At 50.0% G+C, this 19,511-nt stretch overlaps 4 protein-coding genes across 8 annotated transcripts; all 4 read right to left on the bottom strand.

The window, feature by feature from the left end:
• Window positions 1-71: 71 nt before the first annotated feature.
• LOC127070301 (ATP-dependent RNA helicase DHX33) lies at window positions 72-3,251 on the bottom strand. Of its 2 annotated transcripts, XM_051008054.1 has the most exons (8): window positions 3,122-3,251; window positions 2,818-3,047; window positions 1,875-2,492; window positions 1,561-1,793; window positions 1,071-1,421; window positions 813-1,011; window positions 468-747; window positions 72-345 (listed from the first exon to the last, which is right to left on the bottom strand). In XM_051008054.1, exons 1-8 carry the CDS (start codon window positions 3,233-3,235, stop codon window positions 169-171), a joined length of 2,202 nt encoding a protein of 733 aa, XP_050864011.1. In that variant the 5' UTR covers window positions 3,236-3,251; the 3' UTR covers window positions 72-168. The 2 variants fall into 2 exon arrangements, with proteins under 2 accessions (XP_050864011.1, XP_050864012.1); XM_051008055.1 differs by having other exon boundaries at window positions 2,818-3,200.
• Window positions 3,252-3,315: 64 nt separating this feature from the next.
• On the bottom strand, window positions 3,316-6,907 carry LOC127070311 (major facilitator superfamily domain-containing protein 1-like). 3 transcript variants are annotated; one of them, XM_051008103.1, is made up of 7 exons: window positions 6,291-6,904; window positions 5,428-5,704; window positions 4,923-5,339; window positions 4,540-4,851; window positions 4,348-4,460; window positions 4,037-4,275; window positions 3,316-3,952 (listed from the first exon to the last, which is right to left on the bottom strand). In XM_051008103.1, exons 1-7 carry the CDS (start codon window positions 6,475-6,477, stop codon window positions 3,908-3,910), a joined length of 1,590 nt encoding a protein of 529 aa, XP_050864060.1. In that variant the 5' UTR covers window positions 6,478-6,904; the 3' UTR covers window positions 3,316-3,907. The 3 variants fall into 3 exon arrangements, with proteins under 3 accessions (XP_050864060.1, XP_050864061.1, XP_050864062.1); XM_051008104.1 differs by lacking the exon at window positions 6,291-6,904 and adding an exon at window positions 6,174-6,289; XM_051008105.1 differs by lacking the exon at window positions 4,540-4,851 and having other exon boundaries at window positions 6,291-6,907.
• Window positions 6,908-7,076: 169 nt separating this feature from the next.
• LOC127070325 (chromatin complexes subunit BAP18) lies at window positions 7,077-8,771 on the bottom strand. 2 transcript variants are annotated; one of them, XM_051008133.1, is made up of 4 exons: window positions 8,599-8,771; window positions 8,098-8,189; window positions 7,602-7,700; window positions 7,077-7,496 (listed from the first exon to the last, which is right to left on the bottom strand). In XM_051008133.1, the coding sequence occupies exons 1-4, from the start codon at window positions 8,614-8,616 to the stop codon at window positions 7,229-7,231; spliced, it is 477 nt and encodes a 158-aa protein (XP_050864090.1). In that variant the 5' UTR covers window positions 8,617-8,771; the 3' UTR covers window positions 7,077-7,228. The 2 variants fall into 2 exon arrangements, with proteins under 2 accessions (XP_050864090.1, XP_050864089.1); XM_051008132.1 differs by lacking the exon at window positions 8,599-8,771 and adding an exon at window positions 8,330-8,540.
• Window positions 8,772-8,901: 130 nt separating this feature from the next.
• LOC127070318 (probable RNA methyltransferase CG11342) lies at window positions 8,902-16,840 on the bottom strand. The gene is made up of 2 exons (XM_051008119.1): window positions 9,670-16,840; window positions 8,902-9,521 (listed from the first exon to the last, which is right to left on the bottom strand). The coding sequence occupies exons 1-2, from the start codon at window positions 10,351-10,353 to the stop codon at window positions 8,940-8,942; spliced, it is 1,266 nt and encodes a 421-aa protein (XP_050864076.1). The 5' UTR covers window positions 10,354-16,840; the 3' UTR covers window positions 8,902-8,939.
• Window positions 16,841-19,511: the final 2,671 nt, after the last annotated feature.

Below are 19,511 nucleotides of genomic sequence, written 5' to 3'. Positions count from 1 at the left end.
CGATGGGACCTTACGATGGAGCTTAGATTAAAGACGAGTACGATAAAAGGAATGTGAGAGACAGTAAAAAGTTAACTTGGACGTAACTTTTATTCGATACGTGGAACGGTAATTTTTATTGTTGGCTGTATCGAAAAGAGTCATTGGGAATTAAGACGCGAGAATCGATCATTCGTGTTTGACCGAAACGGCTCCTTTCTCCGACAGCCAGGAATTTTCGATGACGGACAAATCACGGAGGTAACACTTGCCGGTGGCAACGATTTCCGTGAACAATATCAGAGATGGTTTCGTACCGTGTAACGTCGAGGATGGATGTATGGCCACCGGCTGTTTCGAGCTCACCTACGCGCATGAACGGAACATTCGATTAGTGGTTCGCGATCTCTAGGTCGTTTCGGACCTCGATCGAACGATTCCTTCTCCATCTATTTACGTCGAATGGAAGAAAAGTTTTAGCAAAGTACCGTGACGTAGCTATGATCCCTTTGCAGTTCCGCGAGGTTCTCGTAGAGCCCTTCCAGAAGGGCCTTCCTAAGCTGCTCGGTATTCGTTCCGCAGCTGGCTTTCTCCAAATTCGCACGTTCCGCCAAAGTGGCGAGCTGTTGTCGTACCTCCGAGGCATATTCCAAATTCCGATGGTGTAGAAAATTCTCGTGGCACCAAACCTTTTTCTGGCTGCTGGTGCTCGTATAACCGCGAAAAACGTTGAGTAAGGTTACGTGGTCCCCCTCGGGAGAAGCGAATCTGAAACGTTACGACGATCTACGTAGTAGGCTGCTCGAACCGAGGAAAGTTTACTCGACGATTACCGAGACTTGGCGGCGTACGCTTGCTGCCTCTTGGCCGGTGGATCGGTAAATATCGATTCTCCGGACAGAAGGGCGACCACCGTGAGAGCTTCCTCGAGACACCGATGTTCCACCGAGGCTAAAATCACTTTGGTAAATCGAGGATCCAAGGGGAACAAAGACATCGTTCTTCCTAGAGTAGTCAACTGCGGCGGAGAACCTGAAAGGCGCGTCGTCGAATAGGAGGGTCTATCGATTTTACAACTCGAATCGAGATACCTTTAACGGCAGCGAGCTTTTCCAAACACGTCACCGCTACGTCGACGGCTTCCTTCGGTGGTCTGTCCATAAAATCGAAGCTAGTAATATCGACGCCAATGGCGAGAAGCTGAAGAGCGACTCCCGCCAGGGAACACCTTTGTATCTCCGGTACCGGCATCTCCCTCATCCTCTCGAACTCGTCCTTTGTGTAAGTCCTGTAACATTTTCCCGGTGCCTCGCGAGCGGCTCTTCCCGTCCTTTGCCAAGCTTGCGCCTTTGAGATCTGCTCCACCTTCAGGACGTCCAGACCGGTCGTTGGATGATGCGTTCTTGCTTTGACCACGCCGGTATCGATCACGTGTCGAATACCTGTAGGAAAGCCCGTCCTCGACAAAGCCGTTTATGCCACTCATCGTCCATCCATCCGTCTATCCATCCATCTACCTATCCCGCCTACCCATCCGTCTACACTCGATCGTCCGCTATCCAATAATATCGGAGGACTCACCACCTATCGTAACGGACGTCTCGGCAACGTTCGTCGAGAAAATAAGCTTTCGCATTCCCGCGGGAGCCGGCTTGAAGGCTTCCAATTGCTGATGAGTCGGTAGGGCCGAGTAGAGAGGAAATACCTTCAGCGGTGGATATCCTTTGCCGTCCAACTGTTTGGCAACCTGTTTCGCATTAGCCACGGCACTTTCTATCTCCTCCTGTCCGGTCAAGAACACGAGGATGTCCTCGCTGGAACATGACAAAACTTTTGGTGATCGAGCATGTACGTATAGGAGGACTCGTCGTCGAAAGAAACGGAGAAAGTCTTACTTGGCCGGTGTCTCCCGGTGGATTTGAAATGCCGTGACCATGCTAGAAAAAGCATAATCCTCTTGACTCTTCACGGCATGATAGATCTTCACTGGATGCTGCCGACCCTCGAGATATAGGACGGGCGCGTGGAAATACTTGGCGAACTTGTCGGCGTCCATCGTCGCCGACATGACCAGCAATTTCAGTGGCGGCAAGTTCTTCAGCTTCCTCAAATTCTGTGCTCGTTTGGTGACGCCGAGAAGGACGTCCGTCTGAACGGATCTCTCGTGAGCCTCGTCCAATATCACCACCGAGTAATCCGAGAGTATCTCGTCGGTCATCGCTTCCCGTACCATCATACCGTCGGTGAGGTACTTGATCCTGGTTTGAGGCGACGTCACGTCCTCGAATCGTACGCAGTAACCCACCAGCTTACCGGTTTCCACCCCCTGCTCCTGTGCTACTCTGCGAGCTATGCTCACTGCGGCGACCCTTCGTGGTTGCGTTACACCCACGCGACCGCTAACACCGGCTATTCCGGAGGAGAGCAACAGTTGTGGAATCTGCGTCGTCTTACCGCTACCGGTCTCTCCGATAACGATCAACGTACTGTATCTTCGTATCTCCTCCAAAAGCCTGTAAACATCGCATTTCTATCAACTTTGTATTCCTCCTATCAGGTGGAACGATTTTCGAAACCACCTGTTACCGACGTTCGAATGAACGCGCCTTTGGAGTAACGCTATCTACCGGCAAGGGTAAAAACCAACGATGGCCATGGTCCGTCGACTCGCCGCACGGAGGCGCTGTTCAAGTTCTTGGGAAAAAAAATACAATGAAGTTCCCTCCATAATTGATGGAGTCGACTCGAACGCCACGGGGAAAGAAACGCGGACGAGAGAGAGAGAGAGAGAGAGAGAATAGAAAGGTTAGGAAAGAACGATACGAACGAACGTCTCACCGTTTACGAAGTCGATAAACTGGCAGTGATTTTCTTTGTTGATGCACGCTAGCGTTTCCTGCTTCTGTATTCTCGACGTTCGAAAAACTCGAGCTACTCTCCTCGTGTTTCTGCACTTTGGCGGGACTCTCCCCAAAAACGACAGTGTTCGGTCGTTTCGGTGCTAATTTGGAGAAACTCGACGTACCCATAACATTGTACTTGGAATCCGCGTTGTCGTGGACACCCATCTCGAAAACGAGATAAAACGATATCGTTAAACGAAAAAGAGGAAATCGAGGAAAGTCACGCTGCTCCTACGTACCTCGAACCGGTGTACACGTGCGACACTCCACACCGACTGTGGAGGAGCCGAGTACGATCGTCTACTCGGCAACTCTTCCAACGCGAAAGGAGGGGGAGAGAGAATACAACACATCCTTTCTTTTTTCCGATTAGTCGATTATCGTGGTGTCGGGCAAATAAAGAGATTTTTCTTTTCCTTGCTCTTCTTTCTTATTGTTTTTTTTTTTTTTTCGTCATACATTTATTTTTCGCACATCAACATATATTACACGTTTACAGCATCTTACGTATATACGTATATATTCGTGTATATGCGTGTATATATATATACATATTTGTGGTTACGCGTAGGTGTGTATAATATATACGTACATATACACACATATATACGTATACGTATATATATATATATATATAATTTAACGAATAATCTCATATCTATTTGTAACAACGATTTGCGAACGAAACCAGAGGTAGAGATTAATCCACGTAGTAGCTGTCCCGCAAACGAGCGATCGTAAAAATTCATAATTAGTCATTGTCAAAACTTAATACAGTATTGCATGTCCCACGGTTCGCGGAGTCGATCGACTTTCCATATTTGGCAATATAAAATCTTGATTAGTCGACTTAGTCACAAATGAAATAACGTTCGACGTCGAACGTGAAAACACTCCAGTCCGTTCGACGCCGAAGAAAAAATATTGAAGAAATTATCACAGATTAGCGCTATTTAGAAGGAAGACAGCGAATGTTTTAGCGAGATTTCAAAGGAATACATCTATGTTCAACTAAACGCAGAGTATCATCGTAGCGGCCGATGAATGGGTGCTTTCGCGTGCGGCGGTACCTGCAACGAGAATCGGTCCTTGATTCGTCGAAAAGTCGAGGCGGAAAAATAGGTGGTGAGAGAAAAGAAAAACAGTTTCGTTACCATCGCACCAACGCGAGACAAATAGCGATTTCTGATACTGATGTCGGATTGCGGCTGCAAGAGATCGTCGACCGACAGATCCGAGGTAGACTCGGGCGACAACAACTTCTTCCTTTCCAAGCTTTCCGGGGTATGCCGAATTTCTTCGTACTTCTCTCGTTGTCCCGGTGTCATGTTGAGATAGCCACCGCTCGTTGCCATGTCGGACACCCAAATCGCAGCAGCGGTTATCAAAGAGACTGCAATCAAATTCGATCGAGCGATTACGAATCTCCGATCGACGCAAAACACGTTTGACAACGTAAACTCACTCCAAAGCCATCCAAGGAAGAATATCTCGAGCATCATGTAACCGCCTCTGTCGACGATGAGTCCAGCCAGTATGGAGACGACGGCCAGGCCCAAGTTTTGTACGGACTGGGCGCTGTAAAAAGGGTACAAAGGTTAAGGAGTGGTTAAGAACGACGACGACGACGACGACGACGGCGACTTTCGTCACTCACATGCCGTAAGCGGTCCCTAGTTGATACTCTGGCGTAACGAGTGCGATCAAAGGCCATAAGCTGCTAGCAAGCATCGAATACGCGAATCCCATGAGTATCATACACGCGTACGGATTGACGTATGTAAAGGCTAAAAGCACGTGAGCCACCATGGTCGCGCATATGCTGAGAAAGACCCAAAAAACGTTCTTCCCAATTCTGTCTACGAGATAGCCCAAGACGGGAGAAGCGATCGCCGATATGGAATAAATCAAGGAATTAACGGTATTGGCGCTCGAAGGATCGTACTGGTACTTCCTTTCGAAAAATACTCTGGAAACAAACGAAACCACAATCTCGTAAGATCCGTGTCGTCGTTCGAATCTCGCACGACGGGTACTTACTTTCCGAGGGCGATGAAGGGAAATATGGCTACGTAGTAAGCGATGCAGATGATCGCGATCAGCCAAAATATGGGCTTGAAGTCTTTAACGTCTTTCAGGCTAACTACTTCCGGTTCCTGCCCTTCTCCTCGCCTTAGCAATCTTTCGGCACGTTTGTCCATTAGACCCAAGATGCAAGCGCATATCATAGAGCCCACGCAAGTGACAGCGGCAAGAAATAGAACTACGCCGATACATTCCGGGCCCGCGTAGGACTTGGACACGTAATTGTAAATCGGTTCCATTACCAAGAAGTTGACGGTGGATCCTACACGAGCGAAGCTCAATTGCAATCCAAATACCATGTTCAATTCCTTTCCCTTGAACCAAAGTACGGCGTAGCTGTTTTGGGCGACCGCCAACGATTCTGCGCCTATTCTGTCGAACAAAAGACACGGCGTATCGTATACCTTCGGTCGTTACCTCTGGCGTTTCGGCAGTCGAATCCGTAAGGTCGTGAACGTACCCGAAAACGAATCTTCCGATCATCATCAACCAAAACGCGTTGACCATGGCTCCGGTGGCAAAGATGAGCTGTCCGATCAGAGTGAGTCCCATGTATATGATGGTACCCAAACGAACGCCAAAGACGCTGTCCAACAAGAATCCTCCGATGAAGCAAAGGATTACGTTGGGCCAGGAATAGATGCTGTACAGCAGAACGAATTTGCTGGTGGACATTTGCAGGTCGGTCTTGAAATTGTCCTGCAGAGCACCGGGATTGTCGAAACAGAAATACGAGCCTGAAACAGAAAGAAGCGGCGTAAGGAAACGGTCCTCGAGGAAGGGAAAGAGACGAGGGATAGAGAAGACTTCGCCAAGGGGGAGCGACGAGAGAAACCGCGTTTCTCGAGGTTCTCTGCGAGATTGGAACGTTCCTCCGAAGTAGGTCACACTGGAATTCCTTTCGTTCTAATCGTCCGCGAGTTCCCTCTTATCACATTTTTCTGAGAAACGCCTTCCTCGTGGAATCAAAGTTTCCGCGCGCGATCGCTCCGAGAGCTTTGTTCTCCGACGAAACGTATGGACACGCTCTCGCGTGGAAAGAGAAGAAAGAAGAAAGGGAAGAGAACCGACCAACGCGTGTCAGCGACCGAACGTCGACGTCGAAAAGTCGCGAAAGAGAAAGGAACGAGAACGAAGGGGAAACGAGAAGAGACGAGAAAGATATCGACGTTTTCGACGCCACGTTGTAAACGCGGAAACGTTTACCTCCTTCCTTCCTACTCCTTCTTTCATTCCTTTGTTCCGACAAAGCAAACGTAAACAATGGCTAGCAAGCGCTTCGCGCGTGAGAAAAACTCGGCGAATGCGTTCGAGAGGTCGTACCGAAACCGAGCAGGCACATCAATGCCAGTCCGAGAAATCTGTAGGGTAGTTTCTTCGGGCTACAAAATCCTTGCAGGGCGATCTCGTCTTCCGATCGGTCCAGAGACGGGTCCAGAGTCGGTTCCAGGCTCGTCTCCGCGATCTGGTTCAGAGCCGCCCGAGGGCTCCCTACGATTTCACCCTCCATCTCGAATTCCTCGATTTCCTCAATTTCGTTGATATCGTCGACGTCCGTCGAGTCGGTCCGACAACGAGACGATCCTTCGACGAGAGTTCCTAGCCTTCGTTCTATTTGGAAAAGGTCGAGGCTCCACAGGTGCTGCCGCTGGCTCGATCGCGAGTTTGCGCTCCGTATCGGCCTAACTCGTCATCGTCGCGGATCCACGGTACGAACTTTGAACGCGCTCGGCTCGACGACTCTACTTTCCCAGAAACACGAACTGCGCGAGGAAGGCGCTTCTCCTCGTTCAATCGGCCACTCGAACGAGAGAAACTGGTCACAAAAATTGCATCGTGCCGCGATCGTTATCTGTCAAACGCTCGTGCGTCACACACGAGTGACCCGTCCGTTTGCCCGACGACGGCGGCAGAGTATCGACGACGACGACGACGAGTCTCCCAACCGACGCCCGCGAAAGTCTCTAGATCGAACGGGAAGGGTTGCCAACTCGAGACGGAGCGATCCAGGCGAGAGGATTTCGATTGGTCGCCGTCTCCGTCCGTTTTTTCTTTTTTTTTTTTTTTCTTTGGTCAAGGATCGTTCAAAGAAACACGCGTTCTCAAATGTTTTTTTTTTTTTTTCGATAAAGTTTATTTGAAAAAGATCTTTTTATCGTATTCGCTTCGGACTCGGCCCAATCGAGCGTACAAGATCGATCGCAGCTTCGCTTCCGACTCGTAGGTTAAAATAATGAGCGTGGATAATACGTCGTGGAAAGTTAGGAAGCTACCTCTTCCGTGGCACCTTCGAATTCGAGCTTCACTTGACAATCCTCGGGCAGTCCTTCGACGTCCACCTCCGATTCGGGTGCATTTAACATATTCAATGTAACTTCCGCGGACTTTCCGATCAGACCTTGATTACCGCCGCTCTGCTGTTGTTTGGATCCCTGCTGTTGCACCACCGTAGACTGTTGAGTTTGCTGTCTTATCGGCACACCCGCTTCCTCGAACGCTTTCTTCTTCAACGTTGTCCGAATCTGCGAGCTGAAAAGATAGGTAGAACGAATTGGTCAACGTCTCGTCGAGGCTGACTTAGAAATTGAGAGACCGTTGCGACGTCTCGACGCGGTCTCGCTCGTCCCAACTTACACCGTTCGTCCCTTGATGTGTTCGCTTATTTTGTTCAAGTCTTCGCTGAAGGTCTTTACCGAGTGACGGAGCATCTCAATTTCCTCGTCAGTCCATTTACTATCGACAGGACGTACGCATATACATACATACATCGTACACACGTACATACGCTTACGTGCACGCGTACGTAACACGCGCGCACATACATACGTATATCCGCACACGGTTTACACGCACGCACGTAGTATATACGAGCAAACTGCAAAGAAAAGATCGCTCTCGGAGAAATATCCGTCAGTCGCGATTCGAAAAGCGCGCGTCTCGCTGCGACTTTGCGCGTTCCCGATTGGTCCGCTTCGCGTGACGCCATCCGTCATGGCGACCACGAAACGCCGAACGTATGCGCGCACGATCGAGAGACGCAAAGAGAAAAAGAAAAAAACTACGTGAGAACTACCGTCCTACGGATTAATGGGCGATATACGTATGTATGCACGTTTCGATTTGAAATTACCCTGCCGGTGAGTCCGTCGTTGGATGCAGTTGCATCGTCAGCTCGCCGAGCTTGTTGAAGGCAGCTCCGGCCGCGGTGAAAATCTCACCGACCTGCAAGTACAACGAAAAGAAGAGAGATGTCGATGAGACGGAAGGAACTCGATCTTTCGTTCTTATCTCGGACGAGACGCGAAAGTAAGAAAAGATCAAATATTCTCCTTTCTTCGCGATCAAGCAAAAGTAAACATAACCTTTTGTCCACTCGCAGGCTCCATTGCTGTTGTTAGACGGACGGGCAGAGAGGAAGAGAGAGAGAGAGAGAGAAAGAGCGAGAGCGAGCGTGCAGCGAGAGAGAGAGAGAGAGAGAGGGAAAGAGAAAAGGAGAGAGCGCGGAATGCACGTGACTCGAGAGCGGTAGAAAAAGGAAGACGGAGAACGGTGGGGAGAGAACGACCGTTAAGCACTATGTGGCGGGAAAGTGCCTAAAATCATCGACTATGAGCGCCTTTTTTTCGCTTACCTTGCTCGCAGAGTTCATCTCACGATCGGTTTGTTGTTGCGCGCATACGCGTCACGCTTGGTGGAAAGGAAAAAGCTCGTACGGTATTGCCATCTTGCGTCGCTCTCGCGATCCTTTCCGTTAAACAATTGTAACTTTAATGCTCTTTTTGCCGGCCTTAGACCGACCGGACCGTAACGCGCGCACGCTCGCGTGCAGCGTTCGCCTTCCTTCTCCACGGGCTCTCTCTCCCTCGAAACGCTCGTTTCACGCGCGATATCGATCGTTTCTTCCTCGATACGGATCGCGTCTTCCTTGGGACGATTAAAGAATAATTCGTTTCGTTTTATTTATAAATGGGTTTACATCGTCGTTACAGAGGATCGATCTCGGTTTCTCGCGAAAATCATGATCTTTCTTTCCCAATCGTTCCCGTTGGTCACGACGACCTTTCGAAAGTCGCACAGATCCGTCAAGATCCGTTCTATTTGGTCCGACGTGTCGCCCCTGCGTTCCAACTTCTTTGTCAGAGGGAAGTCTTCCAAGTTGGCCAATCGCAATCTCCTCGAAGCGTTTCTGTAACACTTCCAAGGTTGCGGCTCGACGACGATCGTGTCGCAGATGGAACAAGCCTTGCGAAAGAACTCGACCAAACCGTCGTCCCCGTGATTCAGGTGGATCCACATGGAGACGGAGAAACAAAAGACCGCGTCGAAACGGCACCTTCCCAGTTCCTCGAGATATCTCGAGATGGTCGGGTCGCGCTCGGACGAGAGAAACTCCAAGTGCTCGAAGGTGACTCGATCCGGACGAGGATTGCCCTCGCGCGATCTCTCGACGAGGATCGGATCGAGATCTATGCCGAGCACGTAGACGTCGGGTTTATCGCCGTCGGCGCTCCTCGAATTGACGCTGAGAAAATCGTACAGCTCGTACGTAAGTTCCTGCGTGTGACACGAGAAAGAATTGTTTTTTTTCTCTTAGCACTCCGACGGAGAGAATCGAGAAGGAGGAAGGAAAAGTGAGAGCGAGAAGAAGGGGATGGAACGAGCTCGCGTGCCGGCTTCCGACAGCTGCTGTGTCTGGCCTTACCCCCGCATTACAGCCGATGTCTAGTCCCACGTATTTCCGGTCGGAACGAACGGACCGCCAGACGTCGTCGCGCGGAAGTTGCCGCACGCGCTCTTCCGCGCTACGAAATTGGTAGTAATTCATGAAGTTCCCGTATCTGCTCGCGCCCGGATCCGCCTTCGTTCTCGTCCTCTCCTTCCCTTCCGGATCTTTCGACATCGTCGTCCGTCGAGCTGCCGCCACCTTCGAAGGCGTCTCCCCTTGCCGCGCGAGCCAACCGTCCACGAGGGAAATACTCTCTTTTCTAGGTTTCTTTCTTCGATCGTCGAAGTCGGAGGTTGCGGCGGATCGATCGATCGATCGATCGATCGATCGGTATGCGATCTCCAACGCAATTACGGAGGATCGCGAAAATTTATATGTCAACCCTCGACGATTCGTCACGACTCGTGACGCGCACGGACCACGTGCGACGGAGATGCAACGACTTGGACTTGCTGCCACGGCTGGCTCGATTCTTTCCTTGGAACGATGGAAGACGGTGCTGCCAAACGGAGGGAGCGCTGCGAGCATCGTTCCGTCCTCGGAATTACGCGTGGCCGAAAGAATCGATCCACGATATCTCCGATATCTCGCCGCGATCTCTCGACCTTGTACCGATCTTGGTCCAGGGAACGTCCGATTCTCTCGTCCGTTAAATTTCATTCGCCGGTGATCGAAGGTAAAACGTGTGCTCTCGCGTGCCAGTAAGAACCGAGAGAAACGGACGGTGCTGTCATCTGATGGAAACGACGACGAGTTCTCACGATCGTCGAAGCGAAACGTTCGATAACACCGGATACTCGTTATCGAACTCTGCCGTCGGGCTACGCGTGCATTCGTTCGAATCGATTTTTCGAACGTTTTTTTGTTTCTTCTTCCAGTATTCACGCACGCAACGCGTTACGTAACGCGTCGTTTGCTTCGACGAGGGAAGAGAGGGCTAATAAAAGAACGCTGATAGAACGACGCCGTTGTCGTCTCGGCCGAGACGACAGGTCGAAGGGTGGTAGCTCGAGCACGAGCGAGTCCGAGGAGATTTGCGAGATGCGTTTGCGTCGGAAACGCGACAAAAAGTTTTCTCTCTCTCTCTCTCTCTCTCTCTGGTCGCTTCTCCGCCTTGGATCCAACGATCGATCCGTCCCGAGTAGCACCGACCCCGACAGCTAGGAGAAAAAAAAGAGAAAAAAGGAAGGGAGAAGAAAGAAAAAATTGTCGAGAAAAGTGGACTCGCGAAGGTCTCTCGATGACACACCTACGATTATGTAAAGCCCCCCTACGCAGCGCGTGTCGCAATAATTCGCAAACAATACGACGATAGATTCGAGTACGTTCCTCCGGTTTGCGAAACTCGACGCGGTGTCGGTGGGATTCTCGCCGAGAGAAGATTGCACGAGCGCGATAAAACTCGATTCGAAAAGGATCGAGATTCTTCGAGACTCGTGCATATCTTTGCATCGATGTTATTCGTATCGATGACCGTAGAAACGAACGGAGGGAAGAAGAGACGTTTGTCCCTGAAAATAGCAGAAGAAAATAGAGAGCGTCCAGGTTTGGAAAGGTCGGGTAAAAGAGAGTAGAAGATAGGCATTGTTCCGGTAGGCAGGCCTTTCGGGTACGGTCCGTGCCACGAGGTAATCGGACGAAAAGCGGAACGGCTGAGGCAGGAGGCCAAGAAAGGTAGGCACAAGCGCAGGCGCAGGCACAGGCACAGGCACAGGCACAGGCACAGGGGCAGGTGCAGCGTTCGGGTATCTCGCGTCCGGAGAGCACAACGCGCGCATTCTCTTGGGCTGCTTCGCGCGGCAATTTCCTCTCCTTTTCGTTCTTGCCCGAGCAGATGCGTCCGTGAGCGTAGAAGGCATCTGCGCGAAGGCACGTACCTCGGAGATAACGAGAGAAGGATCGACGGTGAAAAAGATTCCTCGATCCTGCGGCGAGCCGGGACGAGCCCGAGCGAACCGCACGCGGACAAATATCGAATTTCGTTCGGCTTCTCTCCTTCTTTTTTTCAAGGAATCTCTTGCCAAATAGCTTTTAAAGCACGCGAGCTCGCGTATTGCCAAACGCGCGAACGAACCGGTTCCCCGTTGCTCTTTTGAAATATCTCGGAGGGAAAAAGGATAAAGCGATCGCGAGATTTCTTCCTGACGCATCGATCGGATTAACCGCGTCCGACCGTCCACGCGCAAAATGGATCCGTACCAAGGGTCGTTCGCTCGATCACTCTCGTTAAAACCGAGAGATATCGCCGATCGTCGACTCGCGATTAGCCGGGAAACGTGCGACAGAAGACGAGGAAAGTCTAACCCGTTGACCCCAATTTTCGCTGTACTCGATGTCGGATGAAAGAGACGATAATGCTACGCGCGCGCGAGTTTACGATAATTCTGCTAAAAAAGAAAAACGTCGAGCCCGTAATTGCGCCGTATGGAGCAACGCGTTGCAAAGTAGCGTTCTCGATCGACGTTGCCGCGACTCTCCGCGACTTTTCGCTCTAGACTCGTCGTTTCCTTCTCGTCCAACGTTAGGAACGACGAACGAACAAAGGGTAACGTACCACGAATCTCGAGGCCTCCATGATGCATAGGTTCGCGAGTGGACGATTAGTCAGCGCGGGTTGACATCATCCTCGACGCTTGCACGCGTATCTCCCTATATATGTAGAATCCGAATGTAGAAATCGGAAAAGGTAGCGGATGCCTTTACGCGTGACTCCGATCGTCGGATCGTTCTTAACGTTGCCGAATTCTCGAGTTGTCCGATTTCCCGAGAAACTTCTTGCCCGGAGGACGTTTAAATTCGAGAGCAAATTCACCGAACTTAATAACGAGATAAGATAACGCGGGGGATGTCAGAAGGCGGACGGGTAAATATTTGTACGGCGCCGAGTCGGTCAATGGCACGAGGACAGCTGGGAGGATGATCCTTTCTTCCCTTCTTTCCCTTCCCTTTCCTTTCCTTTCCTTTCCTTTCTTTTCCTTTCTTTTCCATTTTCCTCTTTCTTCGACGGCCAAGATCGAAGACGACGATGCGCTCCATGGTTACCATAATAGGTTAGCCTCGAACGCGGTCGATACACAACTCCGGAAGTTGGCCGTAAAGCCGATCGGTACATCCGGTGCATTGAATTCCCAACGTTTTCCAGAGCCATGGAAAATCCGCTTTTTCCGGGCTCGAGACGTCGTCGCGTCAACGTCGTCGCGTCGAGACGAGCATCTCCCTTCGCCGACAAACGGATATATCGAACACGATCTCACGAGCGAGGGATACACACAAAGGAAACTTGCGACGAGCAGAATGCGACAAAAGAACTCTCCGGCGTGTACCGCTCACGCTATCCGGACGCGCGAGCACGCGTCGTACTCGTCCAGCCTTCGGGGATCCGCGACCCTCTTCCTCGAACTTCAACCGTTAGCTCCCTTCGCGGGTACATCCGTTCGACGTACACGGACGTGGCGTACGGTGCTAATCGAAAGATTCGGACAATAACGAAGGAATCCTTTTTGGAAATAGCCGAGTATAGAGAGATACGTCGGTTGCGTCGTAAATCTTGCCACGGGGAAAAGGGAACGACGTTTTCGTCCTTTCGTTCTTCCGCCACCTTTTGGTACGCGTACGCTCCGCGTTTCTCTGCGGAGTCCCAAGAGAGACGAGAGAGCAGCGAACTCTAGAGACGGCTTAATCCTCGGGCAAATCCGCTTCTCCACGCTCAACCGCGTTTTCGGTCGTCCTCGTAAATGGACCGCCTTGTGTACACGGGATGTTCACTCTCCAAGGGTTCCTCCTTCTTACGAAATAAGCCGAGGATCAAAGTCAATTCGCTGTCGAATCGCCTCGACATGCTCGGGGAATCGGCCGAGAGTCGCGACGAATCCCTAAGAAACGGCGACGTTTATTTAAGATCGTCGTTTATTTATACATTCATTCTCGTTCTACAGGCTCGTAGGATTATTACGTTCGAATACGCGACATGACCGGAGACGGATAGAGAGGGAGGAGAAACCGATCGTTACGAGGCGTAACGAACGCTTAGAGATATTTCCGAAGGCACGCGAGCGACGTTTCATCTCGCTTCGTCTCTTCTCTTGTTTGACGAGGCATAAATTATCTTCTCCTTGTTTTTTCTTCTTTTTTCTTTTCTTCGTTTCACAAATCTTGCACAACGTCCGCCGACTTTTGACTACGTTCGAGAGAATTCGTCTTGCGAAAATACCAAAGAGTTGGTAAAGAGAGAGAAGAAAAAAGGCGATCGTCGACGAAGAGATCGAGTCGGTCGAGTCCTCGAGGAGAATTCGATTCCGAAAATCATCGGATCTTACGAATTCGTTGGACGAACCTCGTCGCGCCTAGTCGATCCTAACGGAAGCCGATCTTGTAGCGGACGACGCGACTTCCGGGACGTGACCTTAGGAATTCCAATTTGCTCGTCGCTAGGCCGCTGCTTCTCTCTCGTCCTCTCCTCTCATCTCATCTCCTTCCTCCTATCGTCGAAATCTCTGTTTGCTCAGCCGGCCGGCCATCCACTATTTTCGTGCTCGCGTCATTGCCGCTCACCGATTCGCGGCCTTCGTCGCGCGACGAACGTTCGAGAACGATCTTATCGTTCGCACGAATAGCTTGAGAAGAAGAAAAGGTCCTTCGTCTCGATTCGACGTTCGATCTCCTCGAAAAAGCGCAATATCGATAAGCGTAGATCGAACGCGATCGTTCCTTCGATTAAAAGTACCTCGCGATGCGCGACCGCCTCTCCTTGGGCGGGTTCGTCCCAATGGTAAAACCTACCTTACCGCGTCGTATTTCTCTGTTCGGACCCGATTGATTCTCTATCGTTATCGAGGTAACTTGGCCGTTAAACAAATAAAGAATAACAACGATGCGATAAGAAAACGTGAACGTTTTCGTAGACGCACGACGAGACCGTCCATACGCGATAGGAATATATACCTGAATAACTACTTTGCATTATAATCGAACGATCAAGACGTACTTGACGTACGACGGAGACTCGTCATTGCGACGACGTCGAGAATAAAAGGAAAGAGAATCGTCGTTTCTAAACCCGATTACGCTTAACCGAGGATATCCGTTCGAGAAGTCCTTCGTCGTTTTTCTTCCGGACGAACGAGTCGACGCGGATTCGAGTTCTTCGATATCTCGATGCGCGCACGATCGATCGTCAGAAACGACATAATCGACGCGACTGTTCGAAGAGGACGTAATCTCGTTTACGTCGGGTCATTTTCTAGCGAGCTTGCACGAACCGTACCGTGCAAGCGTATGTGAGCAAGCGTGCGGTAGATATACGGTACATCCGGCTGGTCGTCTCTAATTCGCCGCTAAAAAAGTCCCACGGTGGAGCAGGAAGAACCGCGCAAAACTGGATCGTCGGGAGACGACGGAGGAGGAAGACGTATTAACGCTCTCGACGAGGGGAAAGAATACGTTCTTGTCGGATGTCATTATCCTTTAAGAGTATTTGTCTCGTTTCGGACAGATCGCGGACGTTACGGTAGAAACGGACGGATGCCAGCGAGTCCGCGCGAACCTTATTTACGGAGCGAAGATCGTTGTCGCCGTTCTCGATCGGCCTCCTCGTGGGAACGACTTTGAAACTTTGTCCTTCCGACGAGGCTCCGATACGCCTATCCACCTACATCGACCAAATCGCGAAAGGATCAACGAACCGCTGTTACCTCGCTCGCTCGCTCGAGAGAGAGGGAGGAAGGCGATGCTCTCGCATCGAAGAGTAGAGTATCTCTCGGCGACCTTCGAAAAGCGTCGCGACGAATTTACGCATGAATTTGTGTAGCTGCGACCACGTTCCGAGGGGTCGCCGAGTTTGATCGCGTAACTGGGTCATCGAAGCGAGGATACGTCTCGCGAGGCGAAACGGCGCATCGCGCGACGCGTCGAGCCTCGGTCGAGGAGGAATCCTTTTCTCGTCGTCCCTTGCACCTATCGTTTTGATCGAGAAACGTTCGCGCGATACATCTGAGCACGTAGCTGCTTTCTTCGCGATATCGCCTCGATACCTCGGTGGTCCTTGGAAACCGCGGAACGCACCGATTCACGGTACGTTGGAAAAGCTCGAAGCGGCTCGACCTTGAAATCAATGCCGGCAAGCCTATCTCGTGATCTCTCAGCCGGGCCAGCTCGACGCGTCTCGAGGCTCGAAGAGGAAGGCGAAGGTCGAAGGAGGGGAGGATGGATGACGACTCGTAGTATCGTGCCCGATCGCTCGAGTGTGTAAACATACGCGTACGATACGTACACGTACACCTATCGTACTTCGTCCATTGCGAAAGGACGTAACGCGCGAGTACGATCTTTCGGCTTACTCGTCGAGTCAACGCGTGAGAATCGTTTTCGTCGTCGTCGTCGTCGCCGCCGCGGTCCTCGCTCGAATCATTTGGGAAGGTCTTAGCTCGTGCTCCATTTGGAAAATATTACTTTTTGATAATTACAAAAGAGATATCGGATTGACGAATACACGACACACGTATTATCGAGTTATTCGATAACTTTTCGCACAACGATCATCGTTATTCCTTTTACGATTAACGTATCTACCCGTGAACTTTGCTTCTATCGTTATTAGCATCATGCAGAAATCAATGTCACGGGATATTCGTTATTACAGAAGTGCGTCCATCCGATCGGAATTGGCCAATAACTTTGCCAAAGAACTTGCTCCGATTTCGTAACGATCGTTACGAACAGGTGCGATACCTTGCGTGGAGTTAGCGATCGAACGTTTCGGAACCGAGAGAATCGTCGGCGCGTGTACCAATCGCGCGATACACGCTCGTCTCTGTCTTTCTAGAAAACTAAACGTAGTAGATACTTCCTAAGCGTCGATTACGTCAATAGAGAGAGAGAGAGAGAAGGCAACGCTACCGCCTCTTTTTTTCGTACACGTGCGCGCGTTGCAACGAGTTTCGAGTCACGCCAGTTGCGTGTTCACGTTATTGCGTTAATGAGAACGCGACTATACGGCTCCACGTTCCCTCCACGTACCGGGAGACGATGCAAATTCGAACGTCGTCGTACGAAAGGAAGTATATACCTTCACGAAGTAATCTTATCGTTCGTTCTTTTGATATACGACGCGATTAGAACAGAGACAAGTTGTTACTTTTCGAAGAAGAAGGACGTGGTGCCTCCGAGTAAGAAAACATACGAATATTTACGAAAGGTTTCCTACGCGAATAAGGCGTAATATCATCGTTGCATGTGATTTTCCGAACCAACCTCGTTGCGTTTGTTCGACGGCGTTTTCATCGAATCCGGACGTTCGTCTATGCGCGCAAGTATACCTATCACGCACGCGTGATCGCTACACCTCCGCTGAACGGAGTCGTTCCACCGCAGGCTATTTTGCGATCGTATCGATTGCTTTTTGCCATTTTTTCCGACGAGAGTCTGACGCAATCGTAGTAGTCGTTAACGATATCTCCGGGGTGAGCGGGCGAGCGTGCTCTCTCTCTCTCTCTCTCCCTCTCTCTGCGCAAGAAAAACATTTCTTACGATTCATGAATCACACAGACACATCCACGTAAAATCCGATTCTTCGTGCACACACGGATGTTTCGACGATGTTTTTCGAAGCGTCATTCATGTTTTTTCGAACGGACTTTAAGCGAGAAAGAACGACAAGTTTGGAAATTTTACTTTTTATTAAGCTTCTTCGAAGACGTATGAGAACGAACGAGGAACGTCCCGCATTAATTGGTATATTTGTCGAGTACGTACGTGCTCGAACAATCGATCGGTTCGACAAAAAACGTGACTCAAACGTCACGCTCGTTTCGTTACGTATCGATCGTGACGTTTGAGTCGTCAAGTACGTCGATCGACGAGAAGAAAGACTACGCGAACGAGCTTTTCGTCAACGTCCTAGCGTTTATTTCGAAAAGGATGCTCGCATCCTGCCCAATTGTACTCCGTGTATTTCCGTGTATATACGCGTACGTGTGCTGCCTCGGCAGCTGGCAGCATTAACGTCGAGAGAGAGAGAGAGAGAGAGGGAGAGAGAAACCGGACGAGGAAGAGGATGCTCGGAAGGAAGAGGGCAGGGGCGGGAGGGAGGGGGATAGGAGCAAAGCAGCCTCGACTTAAATTAACCGCAACCCCTCGGAAACGCGTGCGAGCTGCCCGCTATACAGGATGCGCGCGTGGCACATTATTTTGAAATTTCGACCAACCCAAGAATTCCGATCGATTTATCTGTTCGAAGAATATCGTTCGTTTGTTTGAATTTATTTTTAACAAAGCTCCAAGAAAAAGTGAAAAACGTCGATTCGTCTACTCCGAACGATCCTGCCAAACGTTGCTTTACGCCTGTTACTTTGCTCGCTTGGACAGCGAGTTACACCTTTTTTACGTTCGCAGAACCGACTTCGATCCCTTTGGTAACAACGAGTTATCCTCCATCGTTCTATCTTTCCCTTCCCCGACGTTGTATCCCCGCGTTCGTAAGACGAAGGTTGCAGAGGAAGACAGGCCGCGGACGTCGGAGGTGGAGCTCTCGTTTCTTTTTCTTCTCAAGCTTTACCTTCGTAGCTTTTCTTGTCCCTTTTTTAGTATTTTTTTTTCTTCCACCGCCTCCGTCCGCACGTTTTACAGGCGCAAACGAAACGAGCTTGAACCGGTTCGAGGCATTTTTCGTCGGTTCCTCGTCCCGGACTTTAGACCGGTATTCCTCCACGTGCAAGATGTGTAGGTAGTTTTGCGAGGTCTGCGCATTTCGCAAATTGCAGCCTAAGAACGCGACGCGAACGATTTCCCGATACGATTCTCTAAAGCGAGCCATATCCGTGACTGGCTAAACTTTCCTCGAGAAAATTATTTTCAAGACCCACCGAAAAAATAATTACGATTATTTCCATTGTCGTTCAACGTCGTTCCAATCGGTCTTCCTCACAAAAGTAGGATATATCTACGTTTCTCTATTCCACACTCGGTTGCTATCGTACCGAGTGTATTTTCAAAGAGTAGAATCATATTTGTCCTTTATATTATTTATGCTCGACTGCTTATCGACGAGATAACCATTGTGACACGTGAACAAACATCGAGAGCGAAAACTTTGCAAAAGCGAGTTCGAAAATTGCGTGATATCGAGCTTATGCGTGAAACTTTGTCTATTCTCGCGTTGCAGGGTCACCGAGAGCTCTATTGGCGATAATAAATCTTTTTGCGCTTGCCGGACGTATATGTACAAACCGTATTATAAAAGCTGATGCAACCTGCTGGGAGTCGTATGTTCGTTAGCTCGAGACGTACGGGTAGTAAATATCTTAAAAGTCCATTAACAAGCGTAATGTTCGCTTTCGTTTGCCGGTAGCAACAGCGTCGCCGCCGTTTATTCCAAAATATCTTTTCGAATCGACGATATATCGCCGCATCGGAAACGAATCCGCGATCGTATCTATCTACGGATTAGAGAAAGAGAATTAAATCGGAAAAGAGAGGGATCTGCGGATCGATGCGATGCTTGCAACGTTCTCGTATCGGAGGGATCGGAAAGAAGATGAAGAAGAGAAGGATAGAGGGAAAGAGAGAGAGCGAAGAATGAAAAAAAAACGAGAGAGGTAGAAATACTTTGGCCGCAAAAGTGTTATCGATAAAAGTCCGGTGGCGTCGTTGACGAGTACGCTTTGACGAACCTACACTTTTCGAGTGGTTTCCTCTTTTTCGATTTTACGAACAAATTTTACGAGAACCGATGCACGTAACAATGCACTCCAAGTCCAATCGTATCTGGAGGCTTCTCTTCGATTTTCACGCCTATCGAATTTCCAAGACCTTTTTTCGATACA

Source organism: Vespula vulgaris, chromosome 18, assembly GCF_905475345.1.
Source record: "Vespula vulgaris chromosome 18, iyVesVulg1.1, whole genome shotgun sequence".
Classification (NCBI taxonomy): Eukaryota; Metazoa; Arthropoda; class Insecta; order Hymenoptera; family Vespidae; genus Vespula; species Vespula vulgaris.
This window is presented reverse-complemented; position numbering and strand designations above follow the sequence as displayed.